At 35.3% G+C, this 22,357-nt stretch overlaps 1 protein-coding gene across 5 annotated transcripts in view; it reads right to left on the reverse strand.

The window, feature by feature from the left end:
* The window catches only part of FMN2 (formin 2), a 167,637-nt gene that overhangs the window by 56,687 nt on the left and 88,593 nt on the right, over positions 1-22,357 (reverse strand). For 4 of the 5 annotated variants that reach the window (XM_042014392.1, XM_042014394.1, XM_042014393.1 and 1 more), the window contains 6 exons: positions 11,317-11,378; positions 3,715-3,806; positions 3,447-3,576; positions 2,410-2,556; positions 552-611; positions 251-371 (listed from right to left, as the gene is read on the reverse strand). In XM_042014392.1, the coding sequence (XP_041870326.1) occupies positions 251-371; positions 552-611; positions 2,410-2,556; positions 3,447-3,576; positions 3,715-3,806; positions 11,317-11,378 (612 nt within the window). Of the gene's footprint in view, positions 1-250; positions 372-551; positions 612-2,409; positions 2,557-3,446; positions 3,577-3,714; positions 3,807-11,316; positions 11,379-22,357 lie in introns of those variants that run through there. The other variant, XM_042014395.1, reaches the window with a different exon arrangement.

Here is a 22,357-nt window from a genome sequence, read left to right on the forward strand (position 1 = left end):
ACAAAAGATTTAACCTAACTGGTTTGATGCTGTTTAATTTAAAAACCTCTTCAGGTTATCTACAGAAAATTGTGTATTATTGCACTATTTCCATAGTCATGGAAAAGCAAATTAAAGAAACAAACTAATAGCTGAGAAGTTAAAAATACACAACTATTTTTACAGTGTCATCTAATTTCTCAAAATGATACAAACAAAAATAGAAGAGATATAATGGCAACATATAATTAGCACGATCTGGGTTCAGTACCTCGCAAATCTTTCTTCATTTTGCGGAGATCTTTCTGAAAATCATCAAACTTCAGTTGTGAAGCCTGGAAGAGATCTTGTGGATCCGGAAGAGGAAAGATGCATTGTTCTCTTCCAGCATCCTGACAAAACCACAAGTGAACAGTTACATAGTGCTCGTTACTTTTTCCTATACTAAAATATATAACTGAAAGCACAGAGAATATTTGTACACATTTCTGCATCTTGCCAGCAGAAGAGCAAATTTAGTCAGTTGGGTTGCTTAACCCGAATTTAAAAGAGTAAATTTAACTTTCACTCACCTCATCAAAATTACGCAAATAATATGAGACAATGTAAGATAGAAGACTTCTGCTGTTGTCCTGTATAGAAGAGGAAGAGTTTTCTGTGTTACTGAAACTCACAGAAAAAAAAAATTCAGAAAAGGTAATTCATATAAATGAAATATTTAGTGTAAAAAAATACTTTGCTGGTTTGGTCCCTTCACTAAAAAAAAAAAAAAAAAAAAAGAAACACACAAAAAACCACCCAAATCAAAATCAAACCTCACCCTGAAGTCCTATTTAATCATTAAATAAAATGAAGAAAGATATAACACTCATGGAACACACTCCTGATTTTTTAATTCTACCTGATTGCAAACCTTATGTTCTGAAATTTTTCAACAAGGAAAAGAGAAATTGTTTCTGGGTTCATGTAGACAAGTTCTTCAAGGCAACACTATAACTATAACCAAAGCAAAGTTAAATTAAATAAAGAAAGTTATTTTTATAAATGAAATTTGGGGGGTGAGGGAGGGAGCTTTTTCATTGCTTCCCCTGTGTAATCTCTCTAATGAAACTTCAGCAGAAAACCTTCCATTTGAAGAGGATTTCTGACAGAATTAAATTTTCAGATGTGCTCAGAAAAGGATTTTTGTAAGAGCTTTCCTGACTGATCAGTAGCAAATAAACTGAAAATGTATCTTGCAATTGCAAGGTTAATAGTCAAAATATTTCCAGCAAATTACATACTCAAGTCTTGAGTTACCAAACTAAATTTAGTGTGCCTACATTTTCTACTGAGCAGAGTTCTAAAACTGGTGACATATCAGATCTAGAGCCAATTTGAAGGTTCAGCTGGAGTAAGCTGCTCTAAATACGTTGTACTGAAGTGTCATTCACATCACCACTCCCTTGGTTTAAAAAAGAGACCAGGATGCAAGAATGAAAGTCCTCCACCCATTTAAAAAGGCAAATGGCTGACATGGTCTCTCAACTCAGGGTTAACAGTCTACTCACACGACCTACCTCAGCAGCTAAAAAAATGTATATTTAGTGAGGGACCAAGCAGGGAAACCAACTCTTCTTTTTCTGCCATTTGCAGAATTGAAGATCTTGACAGTGACTCATCACATTGGTAGGAACTAATTTAAGGGTCAAGAGTTATTGCTATAATCTGTCACATTCAGGTAAGATTTTTCATTATAGCCATAGAAACTTTAAGATTATTGTTTCCTTGTAAACAAAAGTAGATATCTGATGTAACCCTGAAGTGATTAATCAAAGCCAAAAATTGCTGGTAACACACAAATTCCAGTTTAGCACAGAGCAAGAAAAAACATTACTTATCACTGTCTTTACTGAGATGACTAGACTAGACAGATCTTGAATCAAGAAGTACTTTACTAGGTGGATCCATGTTTCAATATTAAATACAAACTCTGTAATCATGGTGTACATAAAGAATGAATTTTGGATTATCCAAAATGCTCTGGATGCCTATTCAATCATTTCCAGGAGTGACATTTTTTCCCTCACAAATATTTTGAATCAGCATGGAACTCTTTCCACTTCTGTAATAAACTTTTAACTGTCAGATCATAGTATCTAATTACAAGAAAAGTTGGAACTATGAAGTGTACTGAAAGTCAAATGTACATCAAACTAGGAACTAAAACATAAATCTAGATATTTTTGTTTGTATAGTAGTGAAAAGAGATGGTTAATTTTCATAATTCTACAAATACATCCAACTCTAGAAGTGTGATCAGATAAGCACAGCAACAAAAGAATTCCCTTCCACATGCCTTCATAAACTTCACAACATTTACTCAGAAACGAAGTAATTTTCTGAGAATTTAAGCTTCTCAGGCCTTCAGGAAGTCTCAAGTCAACTTACACTGCTCTTTACATCTTTCAGTTTTGGCAGGATATCTAGTCCAAACCCATCAGCCTGTCCTCGTGTCCTGTTTCCACCGTTCATGTAATTTCCAAAGGCAAGAACCAAACCTAGAACCCTCATAACGCCTGATTCATTCTTCAATGTCTAAAATACGGGGGAAAAAAAAAAAGTTCAAAGTCCCATTAATATTTATGGTTAATGAGCAGATTTGTTGATGTTGTGTTACCTTCTACTGCAACACATAGAAGTAGAACAATATTAATATGTAATTTTTTATGAATGGAGAATGTTATCTCCAAAATGGAGACTTAGAAAAAAGTAAGAGAAAATCTGTACAGTATTACCAGACATGACCTGTTGAAAAAAACAAAATAGTAATCCTTGACTGATACTGAAATTGTGAATGGTATATTTAATTTCTGAGAAAATTAATCAAGAAGTTCATAAAACACTCAGATGGAACAAGTAAAACATTTAATCAATCAAATAAAAACCATTACATAGTAAAACATAAAACAATTGAAACAGTTTTAAGTTATCAAAAATACTGATGTTACCTGCGTTTTAAAGCCCCATATTTGTTTTGCACGGGACTGCAAAATTCCAGTAATCTCTTCAGACTAGATACAACATTGCTATCTCTATCTGATGTTAGATACCAGAGATATTATTAAGTTGCACATTTCTCAAGTTCGAGCAAACACAAGGTTAGCTGAACTGGCATTCCTTTGAAAAGGAGTGATACAGTGACTATGAAGAGGGAAGATTTTGCTTTAAAAAAAGTAGAAGGTGCACTGTTTTCCAGAGACTGATACACACTGATGGCAAAAACATGATATAATTCAGAACCAAAAGCTAATCTTAAAATTCACTTTGATGTTGAAGAACAATCATAAAATGTTCTACTCTACTATCCTTTAGATTTTTAATGAGTACTTTAAGTAAATAAAGTGAAAACTTTTGAAATATGAGTAAAGCTTAACAAGATTAAATATCAGAAATTTAGATCTACTTTTTCACAGAGCACAACCTACCTCACACAGTTTCTGTAACAATTCAAGTTTGCGACGGATTGAACCAATGCTTTCTGAAAACGTTGATTGGAACAGGATGCAAAACACACGTTCTGAAAAGTTGGGAATCAGTGAGAGTTCATAGAGGAACCTGTCGAAGTGATTGAAGAAAATTATTTGGGTCACTGTCAGTAGGTACAGGCTTGGGGTTTTTTTCATACATATTTTGCTTCAGCAGAGAAAGTTTTCTGAAGTGAGCAAAACTGCTCTTTCATAAGTGTGTTCTTACTGTTCTGGCTTATCCAAAGACTTGGCGTTCTCTTTTTCCTTGGATGCCTTGCTATGCTTTTCTATTTTTTCTAGTTCATCTGATTGTGCTCTCTGGAATAAAGGAAAAAAAAACCGAAAAATTGTTGTGACTAGTCAAACAACACAGATAAAGATACCCTTGTAACAAATCAAATTCATAGACTTTTCTTTCTAGCAACTGCTTATGGTAAAACTATAAGAGTCTACAGAGTGATTTTAAGTATAAATAGATCTGATAGAGAATAGAATATCTTGCAAATAATATTACTGCCAGCAGTCTGCAAAATATTTACTCATTCAATGATGCACTGAGATGACAGTCTTCACTCCCAATGCCTTTACTTTGCTGATTTATGAAGTCTTTGAATTGAAGGACTCAAGAGGAGAGTGGTATTTCTCATCACAAATTTGTTAGGTTACGTTTGAATGTCATCTGATCTTTAAATATGCATTTAAATAATATTTTTTTTTAATAAATGAAAACACTTTTGTATTGTTTATTGCATTTTAAATTTTAGTAGGGATCTGAAAAACCACAATGGAACGAACATATATTTGATTTATAATGGAACTGTCCTACATATAACACATGAGAACTACTGCATATTTCTTTGGAGTAAAATTATTTTTATTTTTATCTTAATAAGCCAAAAAAATTACATATAAACTGCCTAGTTTCCTGAAGAACCCTTCACAGGCACACTGTGAAATCTGTTCTTCAATACTCCAATCAACAGAAACTGAGCCTCACTTTTTTCTGTGCTCCAAGCTATGGTAAAATTTTTTTTCTAAACTGTATTACTGGAAAATGGAATGGCATGGAAAGGAATAAAAGTGAAATAAAAATTCCTCCTTCTGACCCTTCTTTTGACAAATATAGCAGTTTTCAAAAGAGATTCAAAACGTCAATCTGCCCAAGTGTTAAAAAAAGGTACATCTACCATTATTCCTTTAAGAAAACATTACACTCATTTTTTAACTTTCTCCACCACAGAACTTGAAGACAACAGTGGAAAATTATATTCTAAGCACTTAGATAATGGCAAAGCATAAGATATGCTGCATCTGCATTCTCTCTTGAATGCTTTTGCAGGGTTAGCAAAAGAGGGATGGAGCTGTTTCAAATCATAGTGCCTGCTCCATCAGGAACCTGAAACCAGAAAGTTGGGTTTGGACACTTTTTCTGAGATTGTTGAACATCTTCCCACGTGAAAAAGGATAAAATACTGATGCAAAATAGAAAGATGAAGAGATTGAAGAGACATTTAGCAAAAGCCCTTTAGAGTTTCTCTTATTACATCAAGAAGTCTGGAAATGACTGCAAAGCCACCCATCTTGAATGTCACATATCCTAATATTTAGCCAGCCTTTCTGTGGATGTTCTTCAAAGGTCATCTCTAAAGTTGTCTGATCTTATATATTAAATACTTCAACAGATTGGAAGTATTAAAAACTCTTTTTTCCAGCAATAAACTTTGTTCTTGACACTAAGAAATTATTATGGTGGTAGTACCTGTACCCAAGATTAATAGAATAGCTGAGGTTTGAAGGGACCCCTGGAGACTGTCTAGGTGAACACTGACACAAAGCAGAGGCAGCTAGAGAAGCTTGCTCAGTATCATGTCCAGCCAGGTTTTGAATATCCCCAAGGATGGAGACCTGATGACTTCTCTAGGCAGACTGTTCCAGTGTTTGGACACCCTTGCAGTAAAAAAAAAAAAAAAAAGGTGTTTCTATTTAAATGGAATTATGGAATTTCCAGTGTTTCAAATTCAGGAGGCCCACTATGTCTTGTCATTATGTTGGGCATCCCTGAGTCTAGCTCTGTGTTCTTTACTCCCCCTCCCCAGTCAGGTATTTGTACATACTGATAAGATTGCCCAGAGCTTTCTCTTTTCCAGACTGAGCAACCCAGCTGTCTCTCCTTGTATAACACTTCTCCAAGTCTTTAACCATCATTGCTGCTCTGCACTAGACTTGCTCCCATATATCACTATCTCTTGCCCTGGAGGGGCCACACCTGCACATAGAATCCTAAATGTGATCCCATGAGTGCTGAGCAGGTCACTTCCCCTGACCTGTTTGGGCCTTCCTTTATCTGATTGTTTATATGGCATCACACCTCTCTCAGTTAATGAGGACTAGGCTGAGGATTTTTTATCAGTTTTTAATTTTAAAATACTGGCAGTGGCCCATTCATAACACTTAGTTTCCTGAATTCCCTAGCCCAGTTTCACTTCTGTGTGAGGAAAGAAACCTGGGCCTTCATCCTCCAAAGGTATTTTTCTCCATAAAGTCAATGCAGACATAGGACCTGTGAATATAATTACTATAGTAATTATTTCTTGTATCAAGATATCCTGAGAAGAAGAATGTTTCCAAGATCCTAGGATCAGAAAATTTAATCCACTTTTAATCCAGTCTTAGAAGACTCATCCAGAGACAAGATGAGGACTAGAAAAGAGACAACTAACTGCAGAAGTATTAAATTAAATATTGCATGTGCTGTTGACGAGAAGGCTTGGGTTTGGTTTTGTGTTAAAAAGGCAGATGTAAATGGGAGATGTCCACACTTAATCTAGAATACTCTTAACCAAGTGAGAGTTAAAAGAAAAGAAAATTTCCACCACTTCTCAAATCAGTAAGAACTCTCTTGGCAATAAGTGAAATCTATAGATTTTAGAAATTGGAAGGATGCCAAGAAAGGTAGCATTGCTCCAGTGGTCATATCATCAGAGCCATGGAGGTCTAGATGTGAAAATGACATGACTGTGTATAAAGAGCTATTTTATTTATTCAACTCAAATTTCAAAAAGTTCATGTATTCAATTCACACTTGTAAATTTTTGAAAAAAAATTAACTTTTTGTAAAAGTAAACAAGTTCTCATACTAACAATTTAAATTAAGTTCCATTATTTCTGGTGAGTCTGTAAAGTATGTTCTCTTCTGTTAAACTGAAGGAAAATCACTTGACATTTTTTTCATAACAGTTAAAGAGAAGTAAATATTTTAACATGAAGCATAAAACTAAATGGTTATTTGCAAATATTTTAGAATAAATACTGAGAATTCTCTCTCTCCTGGCCTTCTACACATAGTGAAATATTAGAGGGCTTATCGCAGCAATCTATTACATACATGTATGTTCAAGCTCTTAATGTTTCTCCACCAAATCCCATGGCCAAAGGTTAGGCAGACTCTCTATTCCTTATTTAAAGCCATTATTCCCAGGTTGTTTATGCAAAGAAGTAACAACTGTCAAAGATACAAAGGCTAAGCATGATCCACTCATGGGCAGGCCAGAGCAAAACTCAAGAGAGAAGGTTTACACCCTTCACCAAAATCAAGAAGTTGAAATACATGGTTCAAGTTCAGAATCAAACCTGAATTTCAAGTCACTAATTTTGGCTCAGGTATCCAGAATTGTGATCTATGGGTACTTTAAATTCTGACAGAAAAGAAATACTGTATCTTTTGCACAGCTATTATTGAAGATCATTTCTCAGAAGTTTTACCAGCTTCCTTTATTGTTAATGGCTATTTATTCTCTAATTTACAAATGGATAATTAAAATAAGCTTTTATATTGCCCTTCAAATTTGTGTCAAGAGAGAACACATTCAATAAATACTTATCATAAAAGTAATTAATCTGATTGCATTAGCACCTCCTTGAATGTCACTGATATTTCTTTCCTTGAATTTTAGCTATATATAGCTATATAGCATCCAAATTAGAAAAAATAACATAATATACTAGAATTTGCTTTAACCATATCTAAAATCAGACAGCATAAATCTAACAGAAATTACTGCAAAAATATTCTGCTTCAGTTTAATTATTTTCCTATTTTTTTCCAGAGTATAAATTTAGCCTGTATTTGGTCTTACCAAAGTTCATAACGGCCCTTTTTCAATCTCACAACATAAATCTTATCCATTTCCTGGTTAGCTTCTTTTTCCTTGCAACAGAACCTTAGCTCTGAGTTTGGATCAGTTTAAATGTATGCAATTTTATTTTTTGCCAAACTTGACTTTAAAACTTTGTGTTATACATTTCAAAAACATCAAGTGACTTGTCTAAGGAATTTTGTCAACAGTAGCTGGAACAACACGGATATACAGAGATACCACAGTTAATAATAAATATCATATTCTTTTGAAGCTGGATCATCAGAACTCAAGTACCATCTATAGGCTCTGCAAAAAATATTAAGACATCACATTGTCATTGCTAGTTCAAAAAAAAAAAAAAAATCACAAGAAATAACTGAGGAGATGGTTTGAATCTTAGTGGCAGATTCATGCGCTTCAGACTTCTGGATGCCTTTTATTCTTGCAAAGGCATTTTGAGGTTTTTGAAAGCATTGACCTAAATCTTTTAAAGGCAGTATGGACAAAACTGGGAGCCTAATTGTGAATGTATGCATGTTTCTTTTGTGATGTGAAAAGAACTGAAAAGGGCAAATTCATAGATGAAAGATAATAATTTGACAGCATTTTTAACCCACTTTTATACAATTGTTTTCATGATATAGCGAACATGCAAGCAGAAGCAGACATACCTTGTTTCAGTGATACTTTAGCTACAACCCCAGCTGCTAAGAGGAAATCTGTTTTCAAAGTAAACATTCACTTATTTGCTGATCAGTACATTTCTCATCACAACCAATATGTCCTAACCCCATACAGAAACTTGAATGGATTTCACCTGCCTTCTCCCCTAATTATAGCTGACACCTGATAGCATTGTTATTAGAGAGTTTGTAAAAGCACATTTAAGTAACACTTCCACATGTAATTTTATCTATTAAGATTCTCCTATTAAAATAGTCTAGATATTAATACATAGCTAATTATCAACACATATTTAAACAACTCTTCACAAACCGAGCTACACAACCACATGTAAGAGCTATCTGACTGTACAGTACAATGTTGCAGTAACACAGTCCTTCTCACTCAACGCAGTTCAACTTAATAATATTAAATAAATTATTGAGGACTTGGGTCTTTGGTGGGGTGTGGGCTTCTTCATTTATAAAAAGTCACTAAGATATATACAATAACTTTGTGGTTTAACAAGAGTTTAATTCCTCACTAAACAGGAATTGAACCCTTGGGATTCTGTGGCTTTTGAAATTAGGGTGTGTTTAGGTTTGGAGACTGCCCAAATTTCATTCACATTTAAGAAGGGAAAGCACTATGCCAGACACATGCAATCAGAAAAAAAGATTCCATTCTAAAGGAAGACTGTAAAACAAATGCTCCCATATGTTCCATACAGATCAAATAGAAAGACTGAGGACCGGTACAGTGGTATCTAAATATCCAGCAAAAAAAAATCTCAATCTAATAAATAAACCCTAAGAACTAAAAATTAAGTTACTGGCTACAAAGTAAACGAATGCTGCAAAATTATTCCCACTTACAACACAGGATGATATTGAGAAATAGGGGAGGAGTCAAACATGCCAGGCTCTCTGGTACCACCCATTGCTTACAACTGTTATTGAACAATATTGTTATAATTTATGAAGCTAGCAAGGGAAGAAAATGCAAGGTCTGAAGTGTTTTGACAAAAGGCTGAAAGGAAAAAAAGAAAACAAAAGTCAACTAAAAAGAAAGCTTCTTTCAAGACACAGTTTTATCAAACAGAAAAATCCAGGATTAAAATTCAGGTCCCTTTATAAAACTCTCTCCAAGTAAACTGATGACTTTTCTTGTTCTCTGTTTGGTTTTTGGTTGGGTTTTTTTGGTTGTGGTTGTGGGGTTTTTTTCTGTCTTGTAACCAAGCAAATATAATAAAGTTGGACTGATCTGTTTTCTATTCAAAGCAAAGAAATATATTAGACATTTGAACAACTTGAGTCTTTCCTGAGATTAACATATGGTGTTTTCCTTAGTCAGGACATTTCCTAGACATTTTCTCTAATAAGTGAAGGTAATTACAAAATCAACACAATGACATTTGGTTATTTCAATGAACTGCAAATTTGCAAATAATCCATTATATTCAGATTCTGAAGTATATTAGAGATGACGTTAAGTAAACATTTGAAAATTATTAGTACATTATCAACATAAGAGGAGTATTTTTTAAACCAAAATAATAAAAAAATCTTGCTCACTATAAGAGAGGGAAGTATGCAAAAACTGATTATGACTGCAGTATCTATTCCATACTTCCCACAAGAAAATCTCTCACATTCACACATATGTAACAGATAAAATTAATTCATTTTTTTTGCGTGCTAAAAACTGTATGGAATGGGATATATCTTCACTTTATAACGAAACAGATTAAAATTAATGTCAAATAAAATACCATAGGCCAAAACAGAAATGCTGTGGCACAAAGAAGAGAAGTGTTCATAGAGATTTGGAGGTTGTTAGAATAGGTTTCTCTTTTGACCATTATCTTCCTGAGCAGTGTTGAGTAACCTAGCTCTTCAGGGATGAATAGTAAAAGTCTTTTCTAGCTGTTGTGAGACTTCCAGTTTTTTTATGTTTTATTTAGCTCCTCAGTTTTTCTCTAAAGTGGACTAGAGCTTACTATCTCCCTTTTTGTACTCCAAAGTGGATTATTTAGAGGGATTTCATAAATCATCAAATCATTCCAAAGCAGGTGACTAAAAGCTAAAGACTAAAAACCAAACATCTGAAAGGTGTTAAATTAATTAGCATTATCAAAACTACATGAGGGAAGTAAAGGACCCCATACAATAGCATACATTGGCCTTCAATGCCATTCTGTGGCTCATGGCTTTGAGTCTCGTATTTCCAGGTTCTTTTGGAGTGCAAAAGCCTTCTCACTCTTTCCACAGATGTGTAGCCAGAGCCCCACATATCCAGGCAATGCACTCACAGAAAGGGGTAGTGTTCGCTGGCCTCAGCTGAAGGCAGAAACACATTTCTGACATCCATGATTTTGAATTTTTTATGTGACTGGCCTTGTGAAGTTTTAGAACATGCCTGAGCATATTCTGAATCCCTGATTTTACATACCTAGAGGTCAAATCTCTCTGATTATTAGTACCAGACATTTATGAAGGCCCTGGAAGTTTCTGCTACTTTTTATTACATTACCTTAGAGAAATTATTTTCCTTTCAAAGAGTTAAAATTATTTTGGAGCAATCCCTGAAGCAACAATAATTAAATGCTACAGTTTCACAAATAGAATGATTTCTGCTATCAAAGCTTTTTTTTTTTCAATTGAACAGTATTTTTATGTCAGTGAAATTACGAAGTGATGGCAAAGATGTGGAGTGTAAGGTTTGATACCTATTGATCGAAGATTGCACCAGCCAAGAAAAAAAAAAAGGAGCAAAATTGATTTCTGCTTAGTCATTTAGACATTGATCATTTTACTTATGCAGAAATACACGCGCTATGTAAAACACACAATGGCAATTAATGCAATATAAATACTTAAGTGTTTTCATTGCTTTGTGGAAAATAAAGTCACTTCAAAATAGGACTTTTTCTACAAGACTTCTGAATATTATTGATGCCAAGTAAAAATACCTTCACATGGACACACAATATTCCTACATTTTATGGACTTCCTTTGATTACTCACATTCTCATACAGGGCTTGCAGTGTCTCTAGGTCAACCACAGAGTTGTCCAAGTTCACAACAGCTGTAAAAAAAAGACAAAAGAAAAAAAGAGTTAGTTGTTCAGGATGATAATCCAGCTGTGAAAGAAAGACTGGTCACAATACTCAACAACAGTTTTATGACCTACTGGTCATACAGCTTAAGGGTTTTAACTTTATTAATGCCTTGAATAGTGCCGTTTCTAAGAGTATGGCTGGAAACCTGGTAGAGCCAGGTGTCAAGTGTTAAAGAATTCATCTCCCTCCCCCCAAACACACAAACATGATCCCACAAGTATGGCCATAGTCAGAGATCAGAGATAAGCTTTACATCAGACTTTCATGGTCCAGCTGAAAGCATTATAAAAATTTGTAAATCTGCACCACAGCCACACACACATACACACTCGCACAACAAAGCTCATTCCTGTCACTGTTTGACTTCAGTCTTAAACTCATTAATCCATAAGTCAGCCAGTTAACTTCAAAACACCTGACAAGGGTCAAGTCTTCTATGCACTAAGCCGACACGTTTAGTATGGATACAAAATATGCCTTTCCTGTTCCCAACCAATTCTGGCGCCACACACATACTGTATTTTTTTCAGCATCAAAAAAACCCCAGTGGAACAGCTCAAAGACAATGATTTCTATCTACCTAACCTGAATTAAAAAAAAAAAAAAAAAAAAATCATTAAGAGGGACACACCTTTAGAAATGGAACCCTGACTCCCCATTTGTTTTAGAAACATTTCACAAGGCATAGGAAATATTTTTGCAACTACTGAAAAATTGTTCTCGGCTAAGACAAAGATTTATTTCTCAAATAGTGCTTTTCAGTCTTCCGCTTACATATTTTTGCAAGCACTGTGACCATTCATTTAAAAGGTGTATAAATCCAAATTTCCTCATCCAGATTTTATATCTTGACATTTAGAATGTTGCATTAGAATATATATGATGGCAATGAATAATTTTTATCATACTATACCAGTCTTTTCCTACTTTGCACTTCATTAATTTGTACCCTTTTTTGTAATGGGCTCTGTGTGTGTGTGGTGTGTGAGTGCACTCGTACAATAAACTGAATAAATTCCTTAGGTGAGATTAATCTAGAAATTGCAACATTGATCAGAGATAGAGACCCAGCACTGGGTTGCTTGTTGTCCTATAAATCCATGTCCTTAACTGTCACAGAGAAATTCTGTATACACCTGAAGACTACAGAATATAATTCAAGCTCATATGTTTCTGATTGCTCTAAAGCATCCAGAGATACCACTCTGAGTCTGGGACTCATCATGTTTCCCCTTTCCAGGCCTGAGACATAGTTTTAGTTGCAGTATAAGAAAATTATAAACAAAAAAGTGTTGATCTTGATTAAACTAAGCAGGCCACACTGTATCTCTAAGCAGGGCACAAAGCTAACTTCTAGGACTAAACAAAAAATAATTTTAAAACTCTTTATTTTTTCATTTTTCCTTTACCAGAAAGCAATGTAGCAGATAATGCCAGTGTAACAGTTAACAGTTCAGGAAGCAACATGTTTTTTGTTTTCTTTTGGGGGAGGAGGCACGTGCAAAAAGCTGCTACTAATTATATGGGATATTTTTAAACTTCCCTCCCCCATCCAAGTGTAATAATTGTTGCAACAGAGACTTAAAGATGCCCTCTACACAAGGCACTGTATTATACACTGTATTTAATAAGATATTGCTGCTCAGTAAGACTAGCTGTATGCTTAAAAACATGCCAAATTTGATTTGTAGAACTGGACACTAAAGTTTGCATGCAAATAGAAACTGGGTCTAGATTGGTTTGAGAGCTCTACTTTAAGACAACACTAACATCAAAGCCTATGTACAAACAGCTTTATTAAACCCAGGTTATATTATGAAACCCAGTTTATACCGTCTAACATTCCAGCACTTTTATGCTTTCTCAGTGTTTTCATATATGGACACACTCACAACCCTTCAACTATTTATTTTGAGTTGTGGCTTCCTTCTCCCTACTCCACCCCCTTCCTTCCAGAGACCGTTCACTCCTGTGCTAAGAAATTTAACATAAGTTCCTGCCCTGACTTTTGCTGAATGTTAAGATCACCCACGCATTACTCAGAGAGCAATAGAACACTTTTGTTTGAATGCTTGCAGGAGATAAGAGAACGCCTGGCAAACACAATGGTGCCAGGTCTGTGTACTTTCAACAAAACAGGTATGCAGAAGAGTGTACATACTTCAGGGAGCTGCTTAAATCAGTCTGAGACAAGGACATGGGGAAGTTAGATTCTAGGATATATCCTTCAAGTCTCCTCCTCCAAAGAGAAATACATTTCTAGATGTTTCATCTAAACCTGTATATGTTCATAAACAGCGCTCTGACATCTCACTAGGATTTTTCCATACTCATTTTAGGTGCGCTCCCCCTACTCTGAGGACTCAGGGTATGAGCTTCTGTTCTTTGCCAAACCTGCAGCATTGCCATACAGAACAAGATAGTTGGAAAAATAAACCAGAACTACTGCATTTTCAATTCCATTATCTAGACAATTTGAATTGAAAAAAACAATCATGTTTCCTTATGTAGCCAAGCTTACTAGCTAAACATGCCCCCTACAATCAGCATGACTACACAAACATCTAACCAAAGTATTCCATATGTGGTGGCAATAGAATGATGAAACACAGACAAAGATTAATTTCCTCGTATGAAAATATTTTTAGCCATGCTGCAGTTCCAGTACACTTTGATGCAAGTGACTGGAGAAGGGTTTGTATTAGTCTTGCAGTCACTGGATATTTTCACCCATGTCACTAGTTTAGAAAGTGATTTTTTTCTTGTTTCAAAGTTGACATTGATATTTCCTGGCCTTGACTACTATGAAAGTGAAGACTATCTATTGGCTTTTGCTCTAATAGAAAGAACTTTAATCACATCAGACCCAGGAATTCAGTTCTTACTGTCAAGATCTCATAGTTTTGTTATTTTTTTGCATTCCTATTGCCACTCCTGCCAATAAAACCAGCACTAGGTTCAAGCTAACACTGTAAAATTATTTGATGTATATATACAAATACATAGATATGATTAAATCAAAGTTGAACCAAGAAAAAAAAATTAAAGAAATTACAAACCAACAACTTCTTTTTCTATTTAAGCAAGCCATGGTCAACAGATAACTACAAAAAATCCACCCAGTAAAATGAGGGTTTGGGGATCAATCACAAATGATTACTTGATACTACAGAGGACAAAGAAGAAGAAATTTCAAAGGATTTATAGCCAAATTAAAGGGTTCGGGGAACTCTTGCTCGTCCTCACGTTTCCTGATACTGTCACTGTTTTAGTCACAATCTGCATGGAAATCTAAACTGGTATCTTTATGGCAGAAATGATATCTTATTATCTAATGACAGAATATGGAAATTTTAGCAGAATGGAAGAGTTTCCTTTCAATTCTGTATTTCTAAAATATAAATGGAATAAAAAAATATGTATGCAAACTCACATTAGAAAAGCCAATTTAGGTACTAGCTGGGAGTTAGAAAGAAAAAAAAATGCAAGCAGACAGACAAAGATTCACTACTCTTATTAATATCAATTAATTTACAAGTGTAGAAGGTACATCCCTTGACAGGAGGATATGTTGCTGGTAAAAAAGTGAGATTAGGGCACGTGATCATACTCAGAGGCATATTTGAACTGAGAACTAATGGATCTTCTTCCATATACATAGAAGACAATTTAGAACAGAGACACAATTTTAAAAACCCCAAACCAACAACAAAGCAAAATACAAAAAATAAACCAAACACAATAAATTATCACCACCCTCAAGTCTTCAGGGGAAGACAGTAACCAAGCCAACAACAAGATCAAAATTTTGCCAGCAAATGTAATCCTGAAGAGGAAATGTATGAGAAAACACCATTGGCAGCAAGCTGCATGATGCCCAGTGTATTGTCAGGAAGACTCTAAAGGCAGCGGCTGTACTTTTTCCTTTGTTAGACAGATCATTTCTGTTGCTATTCTGTATCTAGGAGCACACGAACTACCAGCTGCCACTAAACCAAAGCCGACAGGCAATGCCGACACAGCTAACTCACATTTCCCTGTGGCTGTGATTCTAAATACACCAATAGCACCACTTACATAAAGTGTCAGAGAAAAGACAACTTCCTACAACTACCCAGTCCTTGGAAACTCCATTTTGTTTCAAAGTCCAAAACTTTGGAATTTCCTTTTTAAATGAAAAGGCCAAAATTTGAAGTTTCCCACTGAGTAGCATTTCAGAAAGAAGAAAAAGTGTTATAAACCAGATCCTTTGGATCCAAATTTTATGTCATAAAACTCTCATTAACACAATCACATATGGATGACTTTCAGAAAACTGGTATTCAGCTGAATTCTTAGTCTTAGGCTTCCATTTTCTCAGGGCAGGTTTCAAACCCCACTCCATTTCTCTGGCCTTTCCAAGTATGCTGCCTAAGATTTTCTGGCTCTGGACTCCGTCTAAAATTAAGTGTCTCCTTCTTGAAACCTCCTGGAAGCACCGCTGTCTCACAAAAAACTGACTAACCATTTTCCAAATCCTACTTGACTGATAACAGATCACAGTTTAAGTCCTCATAAAGAAGCAGTAGCTGAAGTAAAACCACGTCTGAACCTGTCCTGCCCTACACAGATCCGTCCTTCAGAGAGACAAACAAGAAAACCACCCATCTAAGTCCTTCCTGCTGATTTCTACCTCAGCTGACTTCTCTGTGACTCTCCAAAAACCAAGGAGTATTGCTTCAAGAGGCCACTCCTTTTTTCCTCCTGCACATCTCTGCCTCCTCACTTTCACATCTGCTCTCTTTCTCCAGAAGAGCACCAGGAGTTTCTGCAAGACTTCACAACTTCTCTGACAAATGGCAGCAACAGATGGTCAGCACAGCAAAATACAAAGGCAGAGCTATTCTTCTTCACTGAGTGAAGGACGTCCTGCTTCTGCAACAACTAACCACAGTACTCTTACCACATAGTTCTGTGTGTGGCACAGATTTGGGGGTTTCTCAGCTGTTACGCCCTTCATGAGAGCAAGCTTACAGGATACTAAGAGGTTACAACTTCCACAGTACTTTTACCAGGCTTTGATCCCCAGATATTTCTGCTCCAGTGAAATCATCTATACCCAGGAATATTACTGTAAGCTGAAGAGTGAAAGAAACTGAAAAGGCATCCATCAAACTTATGACAAAAAAATTGACTCTGTTGTTGTTAAGAATCTGTATCAATATAGAGAACTGCAGAAACAGTAAGCTTTATATAATTAGTGTCTCAAAATTACTACATAATTTTGAGGCAGAACAGTACTATTAAAATTCATTCAACCAAATTTAATGGGATTTACAATTATTTTAAATTATCTAAAAAGTATATTTTCAAGAAAATAAAGGCACATAAGTAGATGAGTAGGTTCAATGTGTCACTTTGAATTATCTTCCTTGAATTATTATTTCTGAGTTAATTAAGAACAATAGACTCCTCAAGAATAATGTAAATTGAAAGAGGTCAAAATCCAGCATCATTAGAAAACTAGCATACTGGCAAATCTTAAAAAATGGAAAACTGATACAAGAAAAACAAGTCAGATAATATATAGCTTGATCAACTTATGCTTTTATCAACAAACAGAGAAAAAGAATATAGATACAGAATGTATACAGAATTGTTCTGTGAATACAGAATGGAAGATTTCTCTGACAGGTGGCTTTGGGGGAAAATGCAAGAACACGGCACATGCAAACACAAGCAATCCATGAAGAAAAGTCTCAATGCAGACAACTTCATCAGGTTCATTGGAACGATGGACAGCTGAACTGCTCAATTCAGAAGTAGAAGAAAAAACACCTGCATCAATGTTCTCATCAACAAAAGAGCCAAGAGAGCCTAAGAAGATGATCGAAGTGCAATGGCTTCTTTTGCTCCCATAAAGATTATGTTCGGATGTAATATCAAGCTACCTGCCAAATAAACCCAGATTTACGTGAAACTTAAGATTTACATTTAAAAATAAACTAAATTGCAAAACTTTCAGTCTCTTATTGATCACATGGAAAACCCACAACTTCAAAACTTCATATCCTTTGGTTCACTCCTCCTTCCCTCCCCCTCCCCCCTTTTTTTTACTTTTTCCCCCATGAGACTTTTGGCATCATTCATCTGACATCGACAAGGTCATGTTTTTATCTGTAATACTTCCAACAACTTGACAACTGCTGCTATTCTCTTGGGATTTTTCTTTATCATTAGGAATAGAAATGTGTATCTCCAATGCAGAAAGTTAAATTCCAAATGGGCCTCTTTGAAATAAATGTTGTGTTTACACAACAGTGCTAAGACCTAATGTCCCTGTGCTAATGGAAACTGCAGCAAACACACAAGAGTCATGACTGTATAATTTTTAAAGTTCCTCAGAAAATAAGCAAAAGAATTGTTAAACATAAACTGCATAACTAGCAGACACTATCTCCCCCTCCCCCCCTCCTTAAAATGGGTAGGTGGCACATGACTGCACTGGTAGAGTTAGCATAAATGAACAACTTCACATTATTACCTGCCTTCCTGCCCTCAGTACCTGCGTGATATATTTATCTATTAGGAAATACTCTAAAATTGTCAGGATGAAAACTTTAAGTGCACAAAGCTCGAGGGAGATTGCAACTTCAGCACAAGTACATACAGCATGGATCAGAGGCAAGACACCACCTAGAACTGCTTGCACACAGTTTTACTGTGGCAGTAATTCACCTTGATCTAAAGCTTGTGTAAGAAACCAGAACAGAAAACAAAATTTCCAAGCAGAAGCCATGGATTAAGTTGAGCTGTTGCTTCAGACTGTTTTTAAAGGACTTAAGAATTTTAAATAACTTCAAGAACATGCACTCGCATTTCTAGGAAGCAATAAAATAAGAATAAATTAAGCATTAATATGTTTTGCAAAATGTGAAGAAAAAAAGTAGGAGACTTTGTTGAAAGGAGTGAATCTTCGCCATGATTCTTCTCTTATAAACACAATTAAACTTCTAGAAAGTTGTCCTTAGCATTTCTGTTCCCTCACTTGTATCCCTAATATAAAAACTGTATCAACAGATTTTTTTAAATACATGTAAATATACATTCACACATGCAACAAAATATATCACCAGATTTTACATAGCTGTACATAGTTAATATAAACAATTACATTACATAGATTTCAAACAAGTGCCTACTTTGTTAAGGACAGCAGTTACTGATTATATGAAGTCAAACTTCATACACCTATACAGTTTGTTTACAAAAAGTGTGCAAGCTCAGCTCATAGAGAACAAATATATTTTGTTTGACTCAGTATGTCGCCTTCTTGTCTAGGCATGAAAAAAAAAGTGGAGAGCAATGCTGTAATCCTTTCAGAATAAAATGTTTAAATACAAACATGATTGCCATTGTAGACTGTTTAATTTAGAGAGATTGTATTTCAGTTCTGGCTTTGAGAGGTTTGCTGATTTGACTATAGAGAGTACTTCAATGCTTATCTTAATTGTTTAGATAAGATTTGTTTGAATTTGGCAGGTGAAAAAAACATGGGTGTGGGATATAGGAAGGTTGAGAAAAGACTGGCATTTTACCAGATTATGCTTATTTTAAACTACAGTGCATAGAGGAGCAAACAGTTTTATGAACCTGCCAGGGGCTGGTCATTGGGGGGGGTGGATCTGAAATGTGAGACGGACTGGCAGGATTCAAGATTTTCAACAAACTGAAAAGGATTACTATGATAACTCCCCAAACACTACTTAAGGCTTAACATAGTACACAAATGCAGATTGTATAAGACACATTTAAATAAGTTTAAATAAATATATAATTGTGCTTTATGATTATAGTAGGGGGTTGTTCTCTAGGCAAACTTCCTGACCCTTAAATGTAAAGTGTTTCAAGAACAGGATTTTTATATAAAAATTAATATTGACATACAGGTGTATTTTATATGTAAGAATTTCTGTTACAGAAAATAAAATTGCTGCTATAAAAAACCCCCCAATGCTCTTGGCTTTTAATTTCAGTACCAGTTTGTACTAAGCTTTTTCACTTCCTGGTTAGGGCAGTACAGCATGCCACAGGCATTTCATTTAGAGGTTCTCAAAAGAAACCTTGTCATACCTGTCAAGTATATCTTTTTTGGGGGCAGACTACTGGAACATGATATCTGAGGAATATATTTTGGGGATGTTTACTTGTCAGTATGTATTTACAGTGTACGTTTAAACTGTACAAACACATCAGCTGCAAAGGCACATATGCAGTACATCTGGCATTGTGTATCAATCTGCCTCAAGACAGACATGATTTGTAGCTTTAAATTCATGAGTCAGGTGACATAAAATTTGGGTTTTCTGTGTGTTAAACTTTTCTTTCAGATCCACGTAGGCTCTAATGCCTTTCAGTCTCTGTTTCAATGACATTAAGACCAGGAGTTCCACAGGCTAATTGTGGTACCAGTGATGGTGTAACTGGGAGACATTAGCAAGACTTGTTTGGAATACAAATGAGCCTTCAGGCTTGAAACTAACTGAGGCTTTAAGTTACCTGTGGCTTTTTTTTAGTAACCAAACTTGCTGGCTTTTGATTTAATCCCACTTAATCTACTTCTATTAGAATACCTCACAGTAAACTAAGTCATGTCTAACTCTGGGAAGTGCAGTCTATAAGAAAAAGACAAGCTTTTCCTTTCTTGCTTTAGAGAGCTCATTCTAAATTATAAATTTAAACAAAATGCATGAGGAGGAGAAAGAAGATTTTTATTTGGAATTATCTGGTAGTGCACTGCTGTATTTGATTAGTATTTGAAAGTTATGAGGGCAGATACCTAACACACGTTGTTTCTACAAAAAGTAGATTCTCCCCAGTAAGAAGCTAACTTGGGATTTTAGCTTTTTTCCTCTCAATTTACCCACAGTTAGTGCATAGTTAATGGAGCTCCCGGTGTGTCTGGTTGGCAATTTAGAACACTTACATTAAATTATTTGTCAACACTAAATGAGCTAATAACTGCCAGCTCATAGATCTAAAAATGTAATTGCTCTTGAAACATTACCACAAACAAGAGAGTACCTTAGGCTTTCATAGGACTTCGTTCTCAGCTCATTGCAAATAAATATAACTTTATCAACATTGAAAAGAAAGATATTAAAAACAGTGATTAATCCTCAATGAAATCCAGGTGGCAATGCTAATGGGAGAGCCGCTCTTTCCTGAGCGGACTCAGACTCACCCAAAGAAGTGCTTCGACTGCACTCTGTAATCATCATCAATGACTAATCTAAAACTCTCAAGAAGTGGCTAGAAGTTAGAGCAATTTTTGGACTAGAGCTAGAACCAGTGTAGTATCAAAAAGACCAACAAAGGAGGGAGCAGAATAACCTCAAGAACTTGTCTATTGAATTGCTTGATCTATTTAACTTATATAAAGAAAGTTAAGAAGCAACATGATTACATACCTGCATGACAAGATATCTGAAAGTAGACAGCTCTGTAATTTCACAGAGGCAAAGCATGAAAGAATGAAGGGTATCTGTAAATTAATCTAGCAAATTCACTATGGAAAGAATCTTGAAAGTGCTAAAAGTGAGAGAAATTAACCTTTTGAACAACGTTTCATGGGATATGTTGACTTCTCCATCACTTAAAGTATTTCTATGAAATCCTAGACTCACCAAAGTCAACTGCAAAACTTTCAGCAACTTCAAAGAAAGCAAAAGGTTGAAGGGTCAGAATTTCAGCTGGAACTCAAGATCATTTATACTGCTAAAATGTTCATATTTATACAGACTAATAGTTTGAGGCAGAAGTTAGCAGGCAATATTACATAGCTTGCCTTATTCAGCAGCCAGACTAAATGCTTAGAATGCTCTGTCTAAAAACCTAGACTTGAGCTGCATGTTTGCCCTTTGCTACCTCTCTCTCAAATTCTCTACTAGTCTTCTGTAACATCACCAAGCCTAAATCATTTTACATAGACTACATGGAATGTTGTTATCCATTGATGATTTACAGCAGAAAGTACTACAAGCTCTTCTAGCCATGAAGATATGTATTATCATTCAGAAACGAGCTTTCCCTGCTTATGGTTCAAGCTAGCCAGTTGTGTGTGATACCAGTATCCGTACTAGCAGAATTAGCTAGAAAGCACAGCATGGAAATATACAGGGTTTCAAACATCATGCAAAGCAGGTCCTCATTTGCCTGTAATTGCTGTACAAGCAACCGTTTTAGTCACAACTCAAAATACAAGTTTTCTTGGTCAAGAATAACAAAACCAAAACTTTTGAGAGGTTTCCTCTCAAATCAAATTTCTTTCCTTCTGTCAAATGGTAGTAGTATCTCACTGAAATAAAATTACATACTCTCAATTTATTCTCCAAATAATTTTTTTTTTTTTCTCCTGGCACAGCAACGCACATATTAGATGTTGCCTAGTATTCTACATGTCTGCCCTGTCTGATGTCTGGATAAACACACCAGGGATTTCATCGTATTAAGGCACGTTAAGCCTTTCACCAAATATTCTGAAGTTATAGTACTAAGGAGCTACAGATGCTAAGAAAGTGATGTAATGATCTTGTGATACCATGTTATAAGTGCGGTGGGATAATGAAAATACTGCAAAAAGATTTTTGGCTAGGTACATGACAGATGACACAGCTTTACTAATTCAAATCACAATACTGTGATTGCTGAGCGCAGACGGATGCCTGTATATGGTTTAAGTTCCACCTTTTTTCACACTCCAAAGCATTTTCAAAAGCTGGTATTAATTCAAGGAAATAAAGGCTGAAATAACAACAAAACAAAATGCCCATGTACACAGAAAACCAAAATACGCACATTAGAAGAAAAAACCCCCAAAAGTTATTTGGAACCACATATGTATATTTATTTCAGTATCATGACTAGCTTTGGCCTACTGAGGACTGTAGGATTATGAGAGGCAATC

The sequence above is a fragment of the Corvus kubaryi genome, unplaced genomic scaffold (assembly GCF_017639235.1).
Source record: "Corvus kubaryi isolate FWS band 111438036 unplaced genomic scaffold, C.kubaryi_AGA036_p1.0 split1-73, whole genome shotgun sequence".
Lineage (NCBI taxonomy): Eukaryota > Metazoa > Chordata > Aves > Passeriformes > Corvidae > Corvus > Corvus kubaryi.